At 34.6% G+C, this 16,872-nt stretch overlaps 1 protein-coding gene across 1 annotated transcript; it reads left to right on the forward strand.

Moving 5' to 3' along the window:
- The first annotated feature begins 245 nt into the window (after nt 1–245).
- On the forward strand, nt 246–14,080 carry LOC146137111 (uncharacterized). Its single transcript, XM_083396331.1, has 20 exons — nt 246–305; nt 479–552; nt 981–1,136; nt 1,469–1,555; nt 2,424–2,633; nt 3,514–3,552; nt 4,099–4,223; nt 4,606–4,696; nt 5,184–5,344; nt 5,964–6,105; nt 6,576–6,651; nt 7,026–7,198; nt 7,637–7,793; nt 8,119–8,278; nt 8,723–8,858; nt 11,379–11,492; nt 12,292–12,380; nt 12,540–12,707; nt 13,027–13,491; nt 13,922–14,080. The coding sequence occupies exons 2-20, from the start codon at nt 492–494 to the stop codon at nt 14,078–14,080; spliced, it is 2,769 nt and encodes a 922-aa protein (XP_083252457.1). The 5' UTR covers nt 246–305; nt 479–491.
- The last annotated feature ends 2,792 nt before the right edge of the window (nt 14,081–16,872 follow it).

Genomic DNA, 16,872 nt, shown 5'->3' on the forward strand with positions numbered 1-16,872 from the left:
ATTAAACACTTACCGCTAGACGTCGCTGTTAATAATCAAGATTGACTCAATAGCGCATCAAGTGAACTAAAAATTACAAATGAACATCCGTTAGTGGGCGCGTTTTAGACGAGAAATACTCAGTAGCGCTGCAAGTAGTCAAAATATTTTTATTTATTCGCCACTAAACGTCGCTATTTGTATCTTTTGTTTGTTTACATCTTTTCGAAATAATTTTGCAATTTGTTATTGGCAAAGAGCTTGTTTTGTGAGTCAGACTGCGAAGTTGTTTATGTTGTAAAATCTACAAAACACAAAGCAGATCTGTACGTTTTTGTCGCGTTTGTGTAATTTTTACAAAGTTATATCTAATCTTGTGGCAGCAAAATAAATTAACCTTAATTTGGAAATGAACTCAATTACTTAATAATATAGATTGAACTTGTTGTGATGATGTTCATCGTACAAACTTTAATCTACTCTTATTTTGTTTCTTAAGCTTAAATGGTGCGATGGAAATTGGACCAGAACAGATCTCAGATTTTAGAAATCAACTAAAAAATCTTCCTGAAGGTAGGTTAAGTATTTGGTTTACAATATCAAAACGAAACAAAATGAAAGCTTTTCCATTTATTACTGCCTAATTAACCTAGGGCGCTGGTCTGAAATCTAACCACAACATTGTTTGGTTGCCGGTTGGCGATTTGGGTCAACCTCAACCCAAACGCTTACTCTCACCATAACCCAAATATTGTGTGTTGATTTAATAACTGTGGTAAGACTCTAGACCAGCGCCAAACCTTGTAAAATAGTCAGATACAAATTGCATAGCTTTATTGAATTACATAGTTTGGTTCAACAGTTTAAAAAAAATATGCTACATGTTTACATAAGATTCTCAATCATTGTTTAGCAACAAGCACCTAGATTTTTTCAGACTGCTGTACTACTTAGCTACATTTTTTCAGCAGTTAAAGATGAACAATTTATTTTGTTTGTAGAGGAAATTTCAACATTTGATCAGCGTGATTTGGATCGCGTTTTGAGCAATGACAAATACGCGTTATGCTTTCTGCGATGGAGGAAAGGCGACATTGAAGCTTCCGTGCAACTCGCAACACAGGCATTTAAATGGAGGAATGAAAAACAAATCTATGGTAATCCAAATTAACTAAGCAAATTGTATTTGTTAGGTGCGCAAATATGTATAACCTGTTGCTTTGAGGCATAGTAATAATCAAAAACAGCTCTTAATGTTTGGGCAACCTATTCAAGTCGCCTTATTCAGGGTGAATGACACACATCACTCGTTGTAAAACTCATAGCAAAACCAAAAAAACGTGAGCAACAACACAATAAGACAATTAGTGATAGCAAATAGCTTCTAATCCTTCAGCAAGTGTCTGTAGCATGCCGAGAGCATCACGTCTGTTTTGATGTTCATGGTGTGAACCTTCTTGTGAATTATGTATTTCATGGTTCTCTGTAGACCTAAAACCTGATGATTTTGATGTGGATTTCATGAAAAGAGGAATTATTTATGTTCGCGGAATAGCAAGAGATGGAACAATAATAGGTATATGTTTTTAATTTACAAAACAGATAAGCCATATTTTGTTGGCAAAAAAGGTTACACTTTTAAACCACTAATATTCAAAAATGGAATTTTCCTAAATACAAGGGATTAAAATGGTGTTCAAATTACGTGTTCGCATAATTTATTTTACAACATATGCTATTTTATCATCTGTTTATGTATGTTTTTTTCATTCTGTGTTGCAAAGTGAGTGACAGCTTTTTATAGTAACAGTGAGTGGGCAAACTTTACAGCTCACAAGCCGCACAACTAATTTATTGATTAAATAAATCGCTGCATAGAGTGAATTAACATGTGATGAATTTATGTCTAATAAGAAAACACAACACAGACAGTTATACGTGATTACACTGGGTGGGTTAAAATGTTTTAATAATTAATAATAAACAATTTTTTTCAAAAACATCGTATAAAACCCAAAACATTGTACAGGTTTGCGGACTTAAATTAACTGCAATGTTACATCACAATGCAATGGCATACTAGGTGAATAAGGGGATAAAAAAGTAGTGTGTTTTAATGAGATATCACCTCTCTATAAATTTGAAGTATACTTTTCAGCTTAATTAGTATCAAAAACATGTCGGAGTATATCAGTTTGCCCATCCTTGCAATATAACATTAAAATACTTAGGTATGCACGGATCTGTAATGTAGCTTGATACTGAATGTCACATTAACTGATGATCATACAAGTGAGTATTAAAACGTTGTTACAAGATGATTTTGATTTCCTTGACTTTTTTGGCTTTGACATTCGATATCAAGCTGCAGATAAATATGTTTACAGAATACAAAAGAACAAAAGCAATAATCATCAAGATAAAACTTTGACCTTTGTTCGCAGTTCACTTCATTTCTCGTCAGCAAACCAAGGACATGAAGGCGCAGGTTCAAAGGTTATTGTCGATGTGGTTGGAACGGATCCAGCAAGCGTACCCCGGCAAGCACATGACGTTTCTACTCGACGTCAGCAAAGCAGGGTTGAGCAACGTTGATGTCGGGGGAATAAGATTTATGCTCGATTGCTTTACAACTTACTTTCCCGGGATGCTTGGTAAATATTTTTTATTTTATTACTTTATAAATGAACCCATGTAAGCCAGTCTGGCTCCCAAACTTTTTGAAATACAGCGCTCTACCTTAAATCATTATATTCTGTTGCACTCTTACGAGAGTAGTAGGAAAAATGTTTTTCTGTAACTTCACAATAAACAAACTAAACATTGTGCACAATGTGGAAACATATTTTATTTATTGCACTTGTCACCAAGAGGCTTACCAATAGAGCCAAAATTTTTAAAATAATTCTCGGCATACTCATGCATTAGAACGGGCTCAAAGTACCTACAAGTACCAAAATAAATTGAACAATGAAATAATGGGAACACACAATAGACCTACGAGGCAAACAATATATCTAAAGCAGAGTAATCTATAAAACAATAGTATTTAAGACCAACGACATAATAAAGCCAAATACGCAATAATATCCACTACAGAATGAGAACTTAATCGTCGGAATAAGACCTAAACCTGTCAAAATACGTTCTAAATTCATCGCAAAATAGCCTAAATGACACTTACACCTCTAGTTCGTCGGGCACCGTTAGCGATGTATTTAATTTAGGGGGGGGTTACAGGGTTACATGAAACACTCTATAAGCGGCATTACAACTGTTAGGTTATTAGTCCAATTACATGGTCTTATTCCGACATGTTTGTTGTTCTATTTCGGTCTTATGGCTTGAGTCCAAAATAACGATATGCTGACACCGAAATAGTTCTAATTTAGTCGACTGGAGTAAATGTTTATGCAAAACCAATGTACAGAATAGCAAGGACCACAATATTACAGGGCTGCAGCTTCATGCAACTGCCAAGCTTATCTAGATATTTGAATATACAAAATTAAGTCCTTTGTGTTTGTTTTTCAGAGCGAATTGTGATTGTTGAGATGCCATGGATTATGAACGGTAAGTTGAGGTATTATATATATACATAGGTTTCTTACACATCTAGTAGTGTGTCCAGCTTTAAATTTGTGTCACAAAGCCCAAAAAATAGAAAGAAAATTAACAAAACTTTGGTTGTAAATGACATCAATAGAACAAAAGCTAATTTCCAGCTTTATTTTATTTCTCTTTGTTGGACCAAAGCTTATTATTCACCAACTGCCGGGTCTATTTCAATACTAAGTTGAATTACTAATTGCGCACAACTAGTAACAAATGTGCATATTTCAATATTTATCAGCTCATTGTACTATATATACGAGTGACGATATGACAAAGCATTTAAGTTTCACAATCACATTTAGTTGAACTGCAATGCATCACAGATTTCAAAGTATTCTTCGTAAAGTTTATAGAACTTTCTGTAAAGTTTTAGGAAGCTATAGGTTAAATACCAATTGTTACTAGATTATGGAATCTGACACATACAAATTGATTTCACAGTTGAGTTAAGTGGGCTTCTGCTACATTATTCATGCTTACGGAAATGTCACGTTGTTTTTTCAGCGATTTGGAAAGTTGTAAAGCAATGGATGACTGAAGAGCAACGCAATCGAACAAAGTTTGCTTCGTTTAAAGAACTTAGACAATTCTTTGACGCAGACCAGCTGCTAAAGTACATGGGAGGCACTGTGAGTTTGCTGTGTGTAAGAATATTGCTTTTTAAGAATGAACCAGTGTATATTTTAAAGGGAAAAAAATGTTGGATTGACACTTTAATTTTTGACAACGTTATCTGTGGTCTGCCAAACTTTTTGCATTTGCCTAGAATTGGTTGGTTTTATACAGTATTAGCACACCATTAAACCCAGGAAATCCAATAAAAACATACAACATACCCTTAGAAAGTTTAACCAGCTACAGAATATTAACAAATTTAACATCACAAGAGTTCATAGTTTCTACCGAAAAAAAAACCAAAATCTGACATTCTTGGAACATGCAATATTTTAAATTATCTAATTATAAAAACAGAGACAAATTACCAGCTTAATGCATTTCGTGTTGTTTCAGGATGACTGGCAATATAGTTATCCCCCATTCCCAGATGATATCCCCGATGTTAAACAACAACAGGATTCTATCTCCGTGTTTGAAGACACTGGTAAAATGTTGTTTATACTTCACCTAAATTTTTTCTTGAAATTTTTTTTTCTTGTCCGGAATGAAATTTTTCGCATACTGGAATCCAGGGCTTTCTATAATTTTCAAACTTCATTTAAATTTAATAAACTTTTCCTAATTGTTTGACAGTGATAAAAAAATGTTGTATATCTTAAAAAAACAGTTTGAGATTCTGTTTTCCATTAGTGTTGACATTTGCTTGCATATTTGAAGCCCGAAATTTTAAACATTTTGTGTGAAATTGAGCAAGACTAAAGGTCACAACCCCCAGTTTTGTAAGCTCTGTTTAAACCTTCTATATCTGTGCTTACATGTTGCTTGTGTGCTAAACCCCTCAAACTCCCCAGCTGACAACGTGAGTGTGGGCGAGGATGAGTTTGTGTGAATTTGAGTAAAACTAAGGTGTTGACCCCTTTAAAACCTGTTTAAACTTTCTAAACTCGTGCTGACCTATCGCTTATGTCCAGCTGACAACGTGAGCGTGGGTGAGGATGAGTTTGTGGTGACGGACCTCGAGATAACTGCAACATCCGAGGTGGTGGTCGGTCCTCCGCAGGATTCTTCCAGCATCAACCAAGAACAAGGGACGTTGGACGAACAAAACGAAGAATCGGCTCTGCAGGAAGAGGTGGGAGGTGTTTTAATATTTTCAAGCCACAACCCCATTAATACAGTCCATCACCCCATAGGCAAACAAATTATGTAACAGGTCATTTGATAATGGCCCTAGTCTGATTGCTTTGCGAAAAAAAAGTTTGGCGACTTTAACAGAAAATAATTGTCTTAACATATTTTCAATACTAATCAAGAGCATTATGTCATAAAGCAAATTTATAATTTAAAATTAAGTAAATATTGTCATTTCACATAGGTTTGTTAATAAAACACTCACTTAATGATGAAAGCTATTTGTAAGGTGGTACATAATTTCATTGTGATAGGAACAAGTGTTAAAAGGTAGTGGTCAAGGATTGAACTTACAACCATAGTGTAAAATACAAAGCAGTGTTTTGCCAAAACAAATTTGATATTTGTTAAAATTAAAACCCAGGAGGCCAGAACCTTTGCATTTGTGAACCAGCTTTTTAAGGTTTTATTAAAAAGAGCAGTTGGAATTACTTTGCACTTAAATTATCGTGAAACTGTCAACTTATACAGTGGTTAAATACAAAGCACCTTGATGTATGTCAATCTATATTGTTGGTTTGCTCAGCAGATGTGTTGAACAGAATTTTATTATTTCTTAGATTTTGCAACAAGCAGCTGCTGGAGATGGTGCACCCCCCGCTGGGGAACTCCCAAACGGAGGTGTGAGTTTTGTGAATGAATCAGAGCCCCTTATACAACAAGGAACACCCGAAGTTAGTTCAGGCTCAAGTAAGCTAGCAGGTGAGTGCGCTGTGGTTATTGTGGGGAAAGTTGCCTATGCACAAAAGTTTAAACAAAGATATCCCAAGATTTGTGTGCTGTTGTTAATAGTTTATTAGGCGAAATGTTTGTCTGATGTAAAACTAAGTTGAATGTTGATGGAATTTTAAACATAAAGATATTAGATAAATATAAAATGTTTCTTTTATTTTCCCTCATTTTATTATTGTTAAGTCAAAAAGGTTTATATCATGCCACAATCGCCAGTCTGAGTTATCTGGCTTTTAAAAAAGTTTCATGACCCCTGATGTAGACCAAGTTGTAGTAGCTGCTATAATTGATAATAATAGTACAATTACAAACCTATTAAAACAGTTTGTGTGGCATCCCCGGCTTTGCTTTTTTTACTATGACTTATTATGCTCCAAGGCCAAGTAATACATTGTGTGCTGTCACCAATAAAACATTTAGGCACCCTTCTTCTATTACAGAGAAACAGAAACCAAAAAGTCCCCGAAAACCTCCACAGTGTGAGGAGATTAAGTTGGGAGATTTACTTTTCATGAGGTGAGCATGAGTTTTGTTACAAAGGTGTTCTGCTTGTTTGATAGTCGAGTTTGTACACCACCATTTTTATGTTATAAATAAAAGAATAACCTATTATAAAATATTTTTAGGTAATTTATAGCGTTTTGTCATTTCAGCCAGTGACAACTCAATCGCGTTTTTGTTAAAAATATAAAATTACATCGTAAGAAAGACGGAGGTTTTAAATTTTAATGTATTTCATCACAATTTACTTGATCTATTTGGCGTTGACCTTCATTTTCAAGCTACATTACAGATCTGTGCATAGTGTACTGAAAAAATATTTTTTTTTGTTCCAAATTTAGAATTTTCTGTGAGTGCTTAGTCCCCATTTGTTTTTATATTGTATTTAGCCCAGTGTCGGAAATAGTTTTCAAATCTCCGCCCAAAGACCAAGCAACTTCCCGATATCACTCACTGATCACATTACGAAACCCAAACAAGGATGGAAATGTGGCGTTTAAAATCAAGACGACCTCACCCGAACGTTACCACGTTAAACCAAGCACTGGGATGGTTTCTGCAGGTGCGCACTGTTTTTTAATCTTCTTTTTATTCCGAAAGTACTACACAAAGTATGGCAGAATTCTGGTGACTATGTCGACTGAAGAATGAGCTTAACCAAAGAAAATTGGTGCAAAAAAACAAAAAAAAATCGTACACTTATTCTGCTTGTAAATTTTAAAAGCACAGTTTAAAAAAAAGCCTATTTATTTAACAAACGCAATATGTCTTTTCTAATACAACTATAAATAGCTAAATTGGTTTATTTGACTTCAAAAATTATAATAAAAATGCTCATTCCATTTTAAAATTTAAACTCTGTATTACTCAAATAAATAAAGTTGCTTACAAAAATATAACATTTTCCATTTAAACTGTATTTAGTCAAAAGCAATGCACAACTTACAAGTCGGAAGGTTGCTGTTTGAAGTGCTATTATGCTGTTGCTTTTAACATTTAGAAGAGACCAGTGAGATACGGATAAGCCTGTCGGATGGATTGGAGGACAAAGTGGAAAAAGATCGGTTTCTTGTGCTTTATCAGAAGATGGAAAAAGGGGAAGAAATGCAGGGATTTTGGGCCAAACATGCAACGAAAGAGTCGCGATTGGAACACCGGTAAAATATTTGTACTTTTCGCTATGTAAGGTAGGATTTCTAAACCAGGGTTTGCGAAAACTGTTTCTATGGGGGAACTGTATCTAAACTCTTGCTATAAACGCGACATTTTACAAACTCCGTCAGAATTTTACATGGTCAATGGTCATTCATAGTATAAAAATAAAATAAGTAAAAGCAGACATCTTTCACATGTTTAGCCCCATGTTTTTGCATGCAATAAACCTGTGTTATTTATTAACAGCATTGTCATTTTATGTATGGGTGAATTTACAAGGCAGCGACACAAATACACAAATTATGACAAAGCTGTTTCTTTCCTTAGAATCCGCGTCAGATTTGACGGAGGGCTTTCACCGAAGAATCAAAATACCTCACCCAACAGCGTTATAACGCCATCTAGTGGGGCTAATGTGAAGCCTCAAGTCCAAACCGACGTTGAGTTACAGCGATTAAGTACAGAAGTTGCAAAGTTAAGGAGACAGGTGAAGTTTATACTTATTTGCAAAAGTTATTGCTGTTTTATGCAAGGTTTGGCTAATATTCTGTATCTCGACCTCAATTGATATAACCTAGTTGAGAAATGCGTAATACAGAAATTACAAGTTCTTTGTAATAAGGTAATTTTCCCCAAAGTTGCTCACAACCTGACAAACCAATAAAAGCTTTTTTTTACCTCAAATCATAGTTTTGATAAATCTGTCTTTTATTGAATGTATTTTTTTAACCCATAAAATATTCCTGATGAACATCCTTTGTAGGTATAAACCTAAAAGTTTTAAGCAGGTATACTATGCGCGGATCTGTAATGTAGCTTGATAATGAACTTTACAGCCAAAGTAGTCGAGTAGATCGCCATCATCATAAACAAAGTTTTTGATATTCCCTTCTACCATCATCAGTTGAATAAAAGTTTAAATATTTTTCAGATTGTTGAATCGCAGTCGAGCCACGATTTGCTGAGGAGCAGATTCAAGCTCTCACTTTTCCTCCAAACCCTGCTCATTCTGCTCCTACTCTTCACGCTTCACCGCATCTCGCTGGTGACAGTGATCGCTGATATAGGTAGTGGACGGAGTGGGTTGTGAACTTTAACAAAGATCCGTGTAATTCTGCCACAAATAAGAAGCTGACAATAACCGGCCACAATTTCAGTGTTTGGTAAAATGTCAGTTGTCTAAAGGTAGTTAGGGTCAACTTGTTTCTAAATATGTGCAAACGTCAGAAGGTATTTTTCGACAGGCACATTGCTGCCAACTAGTGGTTTTATTAATTTCGCCGTACATAAGATGCTTTTATCTTGCAACAGTTTATGCTTAGGTATTTAATGATACCAACAGTCTTTATTTCCAGTTCAAATTCTGGCGCTTTACATCATTGTTTAGTACAGGCTTGTCACTAATCTTTGAAAATCCAGAAATTTTCTTTAAATATTTTTTTCATAAAATGTGTGGCAGTTTTTTTTCATAAAATGTGTAAAAACTCTCATTTAAGTGGTTAGAGAAAAAATTCATCTTGTGAAAACCTTGCTTGTAAGTTATTTGAGGTGCATTTGAAGTTTGTGTAAAACTTTGTTGCTGATGTACTAGAAGACTTTAACACCATTTTCTTGTGTTTGGATCAGTTGGTCTTCATTGTGCACTTGTATGTCACTGTGCTCCAAGGTTTGATTCAGAAAGTTGCATACCAAAAATCTATGAATGTTGCCAGTATGCTAGAAATTGTGAAACAAATGTTAGTACTTTTGCCATGTGGGATTTACATACTAGGGTTGTCCAATGCTTGATATTTTATGCCGTTGCCTATATCCTATATTTTTGACAAAAAGCTTCACGATCCAATACCAAATGATTTCATTAGCAAAAAAATAACGCTGGAATTCTCAATATCAAGTTGGTATCGGATCAGCACCGATGCAACCCTAGTATCGAACCAGTACCGATACTACCACTTGGCATCGCGTATCAACTACAATCCGATATTATTGGACATTGGTAATTTCAGCAATATTTTAAACAACGAACAAGTAAAAAGGAAATATATGTTCTGGGTCACATAAAAATACTTGCACTTCTCTGTGCAATGAGTATGGCTTGTCATAAATTCAAAACTATTTTTTTGTTTCCACCTTTAAATATGCAAAGTTAGGTTTTTAGTGTCGATGTTACTCTGTGTTGTTTTGTATTATTACTTTTATCACATGTTTTAAACAAACTTTTGGTTGTTTTTTCAATTTAAACTTCTGTTCGGTAATTTCCAATGTTGGACTTTATTTAGGATTGCTTTCTAAGAAGTCAAGTTGTTTTATTTCTAGTATTGAAGGAAATATTTGATTACACACTTTTACAAATGTTTTGTGTAGAAACATTCATATTACAGTTACACCAATAGTACATCTGTGTGTGTTATAACCAAAGTACACCTTGTATGAAAGAACACGTTGTATGGAGCAGGTTTTTTGTTCGATTTGGTGTCAATTTACCTCTGGTATGTCAGTATAGTTCACATTATATCAATAGTTGATGGAATATGAATATCTAACCAACTCTAAATATGCATTTCCCAACCTGCTTATTGATTCTTTTACTTTGTATATTGTTGTTTGTGAAATTTATATTTTTAGGCAATTATTTATTTTATTGATTCCTGTTTGCAGCATAAAGGTCTATAATTAAAAGTAAAGCTTTTTTTATTGTCACAATTTAATGGGTATTTTTTTGTTTTGTATGTTCTCTATGGTTTACTTTTATCATTCTGTATTTGACAAAGCATTTGTTTGTTTTATGTCCATGGCTTTTCCTCAATTTAACTTGGTTTAATGTTATTGTTAATAAACAATTAATTATTAAAAGCGTTTGTTTTGTCATTGATTTATTGTCAGGGGTGTAAGTTAAAATAGCTGTGTTTAATATTAAGAAATAACTTTTACTGTTTGTTAGCAAAATTGACATTCAAAGCATTCATAGTACCAACCACTCACCACTAATGTTAACTATTGGCAAATAGAATAATATTATGACGAACCAACGCATAGTTAATATTGGGCAACATTTTACCCATATATAAAAATTTATTCAAAAAAGCAAAACTTATTGTGATTTGCTCAGCATAAGATTTACTGGTGTTTTAACCAATGCAATTTAATAGAGCCCTGATAAAATGCAGCCATTTCCTTTACTTCTAAACAAAACAACAAACGCATCGCTTTGGTGGCATTAGTTTCCTGCTAGTTGTTTATGCAGAACAGCAATGAAAGGTTTGACTACTTGTTTAATACAAATGCTACAATATGGCTGTTAACCTGTATTGGTGGAATGTTGTTGGTGGCTTTAGGTAAATTAATACAGACTAGTTTGTTTTAGTATTGGGTGTTGGAATTTCGGCAAACTTTAAGGCTTTATTTATTCATAGTTGACAGATTTACCTAATCAGCCTTCACAAAAATATAAACTCTTTACAATTAGGAGAGACCTAATTATAACTGTAAAACTTGTGTCTTTTTCTAGGAGTCTTGTTTTTATATTAATGATTTAACCTATCAGTGTTAAGCGTTTTATGTGTAATTCATAGATCTATTTTTTTCAGGCTCCAATATTTTTCTGTTTTTGGCCAACATCTTGGTCGGTTGGAATGGATCGGGTTCGATATCACAGCTACCAACAAATCGACCGCTTATCATTGCACACCGCGGAAGTTGTGGTGAGAAAATATCAAGAGAATTGACTTTATCATTAAAACTTCTAATGGTAAATTTTTTTAATTTATAATTTTACTTGAATTTAAAAAACATTAGTTGGGATGTCTGATAATATTAATAATAGTGCTAGTATCGTCACTCATCTCATACTAGGGTTGGATCTTTGCCGGTAACAAATTAATATTTAAATTTCAGCCATGTTTTGATCCAAGCAGTGATTCTACCTTAAAAGGCGAATTAAATAATATTAGGTTAGCAAGTGGAGGTAAATAAACTTCTTAGCGCCAAAGACCAAATTTGGGCGTGATAATCTGGAAAAAATACATTTAAATGTTTCAATTTCATCCATTTTGCTTGTTTGAGGAAGTAATAATTCATTTGGCATCGGTCTAAAATATCGTGGACCAGAATAAAATGAAATATCAGACTTATCTAGTTACAAGGTAGCTGTTGTAAATGCACACAGCTATAATGCCCCAAGGCCAAACTCATCATTAATTTACTTGCTCTGTAATTATTGCTTAATTATATACTTTGTTTAAAGGTTAGTATACTGCTTTTATCTATGAAGTGCGTTTAGTGCGTTTTAAAGTAGTGAATTCCCTTGGTTCTTCTGCTTGCCACTATATTTTGGTGCCACCCCAACAATTTATACCCTACTTTGATTGTTTGCATTGGTAACTAGGTTTAATATTGCCATCCTATGGTGTTTTTCATGCTCAATTTTTTTTCATGTTTTTCATACATAATTATACAGCCAAGCTACTAGATTAAATTGCCAATATTTGCTGAATTGATTAGGAATGCTTCCCGAACATACAGTTGAAGCGTACAAGTTGGCGATCGAACAAGGCGCAGATATCATAGAGTGCGACCTCGCAATTACAAAGGTAACAAGTTTACAAACATTTATGGCTATCACATTTTAAAGCAGTAAATAAAATAGAAAATATTGTCTTTTTTTGTTTGTTATTTAGTTTAATACAACAGAGAAGTGTTTTTTTGCAGATTTTTATTTACATGTCTTATTTTTAGTCTTAAATTTCCAGGACTTTCATTTGATTTGTTCGCATGATGCTTTCCTAAACGCCACGACAAATGTTGCGTCACACCAAGAATTTAACGACAGAATTCGAACTTATGTCATCAAGGAAAAAACAATCACAGATTATTTCACAGTTGATTTTACATTAAAAGAGCTAAAAACGCTTCGCACAGTAAGTATGTTTTTTGTAAGTTTTTTTTAGTGTTTTTTTTTTTTAAGTTGTATGGTGCTCAATATTTTAAGTCAATTGATAATAGTCAATAATAAATTGCCTGGCGCAAGGAATTTTATGTATATTTGGTTACAGAATCATTTCTGCCGTTTAAGCCATAAGCTAATCAATGCTATTAAAATATTTGAGTAAGCTTTGTGTACTAGTTGCCCAAGGTACATCACCAAATTTGCAAGAATTTACCTAAATGAGGACTTAGGGGTTGGTTATTTTCTGTTGCAAATTGTTTGAAAACAAGTTTTTTTTTAATTTAAATCAGATTCAGCGGTTTCCATTCCGCGACCAGTCCTACAACGGGGAATTCCCCATCGCCACATTTGCGGAATACCTCCAAGTTGCGCGGAACGCGACGCGAAAAGTCGGAATTTATCCGGAAACCAAAAACCCACGCTTCTTTAATGACGTCATGAAGCGTAGGGGCTTCCCCCGGACCATGGAGGACATGCTCATAGAAACGTTACGCAGCAACGGGTACAATAATCACAACGACCCGTGTTTTATCCAGTCTTTTAGCCCCGAAAGTTTGTTTTACATTTCTCCGCTCACCAAGCTCCGACTGGTGCTTCTGACCAAGGTTGAGATGTCCGACCAGAATATGACCGAGTTTGCTTCTATTGGTTACGCGATTGGCGCGAAAAAGCAACTTATAGTTGAGGTTGATGATCACAATAAAATCGCACGGAGAACGGATTTTATAAAGAGAGCGCATTCACACGGACTTAAGGTACTTTACGTTAGAATATTTAGCTAATTTAAAGACCAATAAAGCGAGTACACTATGCACTTATCTGTAATGGAGTTAGTGTTATGAATGGAAGATGATACAAGTTCGTAACTGAACTTCTTAATCAAGTTGATTTCGATCTACTCGACCATTTTTGGCTTTGAAATTTAATTTTAAACCAATAAATCGGTTTCAATATTGTCCATTTATAAAATATTGCTTCTAATATAACAACATTTGCTTACTAAAGTTCATTCAGCACATTCAGGCGCGTTTCCGACAATATATTAACGACTCAATATTTGAGTTCTAACTAACGTGCAAATTTCTGCATTTCTTACAAAGCATAGAAAGCTTATGCTTCCACAATAACATATTGTGTGAAAAAATATAACAACAACATTAACCCACACAACACTTTTCAATAAAGGTCCACAGTTGGGTTTCTAGGAACGAATACATGTATCTACCTTTCGACTACGGACAAGACCCATACCGGGAATATGACGACCTGACTGCACTTGGAGTTGACGGACTGTTCACGGACTTTGCCTGGTCGCTAGCAAACTACATGGAACATCACTACTGAAATGTTACACCCCGCCCGCATTGTGAAATCGTGTCGTTTAGTTTAATTGTGTATGAAATAAAACGCTACATTATCGCATCTCAGGCGTACTGTTCAAGTATAAATTATATTTTAAAGGAGTTTTAGGTTGGGCAAGATGAAAAATTAAAGTTTGATGTAAGATACATCTTTAAAATGAGACGCAAACAAGCTTATATTTTAGGTCACAATTGACTTAAGGATAAAAAGAAATACTAATGTGTAAAACTCAATCAACAATGTAAAACAAGAATTGCTCACGTGCCCCCAAGCGGCGAGTACATTGATTTTTGTTACCGCTAGGTGTCATCGTTGAGTAACCAACTTAGTCCGGTGCAGACAAACATTTGTCTGTTGAAAGCACAATTCCGTAATAACATAGATATTAAATAAAAACAACCTCTGCAATATTAAAAGTAGCTATATTGTTTGTTATTTTCAACAAAACTCATACAGTTAAAAATAACTTTATGATTATCGCTCGAAAACTAAACCTTACGAAACAGAAACTTCGCAATTAACTAGGGACGTCCGATAATATCGGATCGGAGCCGATGCTAACTGGTAGTATCGGCACACGTCCGATAGTAGGGTGGTATCGGTGCCGATCCTATACTTTTATTTATCTAGGCATTTAGAGAGATAGCTGCAATAAAATGCAGCGATTTGTACTTTCAAAACTCAAATTACGCTATAGCAGATTAAGGTTTAATCAGCCTGTTCACAATATATCTGCACAGTTTTAAATTTCACAAGTTATTTTTATTTGACGATAGTAATGACGTCATTAGGTATTGAACGCGATACTTTTTGCCTGCACTATCGGAATGAATCACAAAATATCGAATATTCCTGTAGAATTGGCCTTCTGTGGTGGAATAAACTAAACAAACTAAAAGTACAATCAGTAGCCGACGTAATCTAAGTCCTACAATTGTAAAACTAGCAGGTTAAAGTGAGATACATGATTAACTGAACCTCTAATTTCACCTTGCATCCAAACCTCACCAACATCGAGTGAACGCCCACCTCTTCACAAATATTCCAAACCAATCACCGGGCAGTAATCAACCGCCGAATGTGCTACGAACCGGAACGACGTTAAAGGGAGAGGTTTTGAGTAAAATTTACTTTAAGTTTGAGAGAAAAAGAACGTTCTTCATTAAATCTTGTTCTGAAGAAAGCGTTTAATCAAACACTGTTTTACAATAAATATTGAACTGACAACTGATCGGATAGACTAGAGCAATGGTCCCCAACCTGTGGGTCGCGATCTGATGTGGGGCCGCCTAAAATGTTTGTGGGGTCGCCATATTCCACTGTTTTAGTACGATTTGTGTATTTCGTACCAGGTAGCGGACGAATAGCGATAACTAGCAATGGCCTCCGCATTTTTGCGAAATATATATTTCTAGTATCTCCTAGCCCAGTGGTTCTCAACCGGGTGCCATTTCTATTTCTCAGGGGTGCCGCGAAATATTTGATTTTATATTATTTAAATTGGGCCGCCTAATAAAAAGGTCCACTAGAGCATTGCAACATTCAGTAAATTTATAATGTCAAAAAAAGGTGACGCTTTTAAATTGAGTCCAACGTTTGCACAATAAACTTAGCTGGTGGTCATTAATTCATTTAAAAGTGGAATTTATAAATTTGCTTATACACGAGAAAAATAACAAAAATTAATAGTACAGCAGCCGTAATAAATGAAAAAACATTTCGGTTGAACGTACATTACATTACACAAGTTAGCTAGGCTAAACAATGTGTTGCTATTGTATAAGAATATGTGAACTAATATTACATCAGCCGTAATAAATCATCAAATATTTGGTTGGAACGTACATCACCATTGCACAAACTAATGAGGTTCCGCTTGTGTGTTCCCTTCTGATTGCAAATTATCGCAGTCGTCAGCCCGAAGCATACAAGCACAGAGCATTAAACACCAGGCACGATGTAGATTCGTGCTGTGAGCTGCGTTACTCATCACACGAAACACTGCGCTTCTGCCAGCTCGTGTTAATATTGTCGGAAATAATTGCCTTGTAGCCTCATCATCAGTCTATTGTGGGAAATTTGGAACAAATTAGACAAGACGGACTTTTAAACCCGCAATTAAAGCAGCATTTTCTACTTTTAACTTTTTTTGCGCTGTTTTGCGAAAATACATTAAAAGCAATCAACATAGTCGAGATGCACGGATATATATTTTTATTTAAAAATCCCGACAAAATGAGTACACGTAAGAAAATGGCAGTTTTAAAGTTAAACAACATTAAAATACATTATGTGAACATAATAAATTCACAGACAAGCAAGTGAAATTTATACAAAGTCATTAAAACATAAGGGGCTTCAAACAGAGCACGACAAAAAATACTTGGAACAAGAAGTGACATAAATGTTGGAACCTTGCGTAATTGCGTCACTGAAACTTGATGCGGTGAGGAAATGTTGTTTACCTAAATTACGTCACCAATATTACACAGGTTCTTAAATGCTTCAAGTTAGTTAACAATAGATTTACTACGACGGTTAATTTCTAAATAATTGCCTAAAAGGCATATATTATCAGGAAACTGGTAAAATAGTGTAAAAATTCCCTAACAATAAGTGCTACAAGTTAGTTGATAAAATGGAGCGATGTCAAATGGTTTAAATCTGTCTTGCTTTGAGCTACCGTTTTAATAATCAGCTTTATAGTTTTAAAGTTTACATTTCATTAGTAGTCTTATTAACTCACATTTTTTAAGTTAAACCCTATTAGTTAT

Source organism: Ascidiella aspersa, chromosome 8 (genome assembly GCF_963924565.1).
Source record: "Ascidiella aspersa chromosome 8, kaAscAspe10.2, whole genome shotgun sequence".
NCBI lineage: Eukaryota > Metazoa > Chordata > Ascidiacea > Phlebobranchia > Ascidiidae > Ascidiella > Ascidiella aspersa.

Bases quoted from the DNA above. Each gene is read 5' to 3' on its own strand.
- LOC146137111 (XM_083396331.1), top strand. From the start codon at position 492: ATGGAAATTGGACCAGAACAGATCTCAGATTTTAGAAATCAACTAAAA. The intron at 4,224-4,605 runs GTGAGTTTGCTG...GTGTTGTTTCAG, and splicing joins TAAAGTACATGGGAGGCACT to GATGACTGGCAATATAGTTA. The intron at 7,199-7,636 runs GTGCGCACTGTT...TTTAACATTTAG, and splicing joins CACTGGGATGGTTTCTGCAG to AAGAGACCAGTGAGATACGG.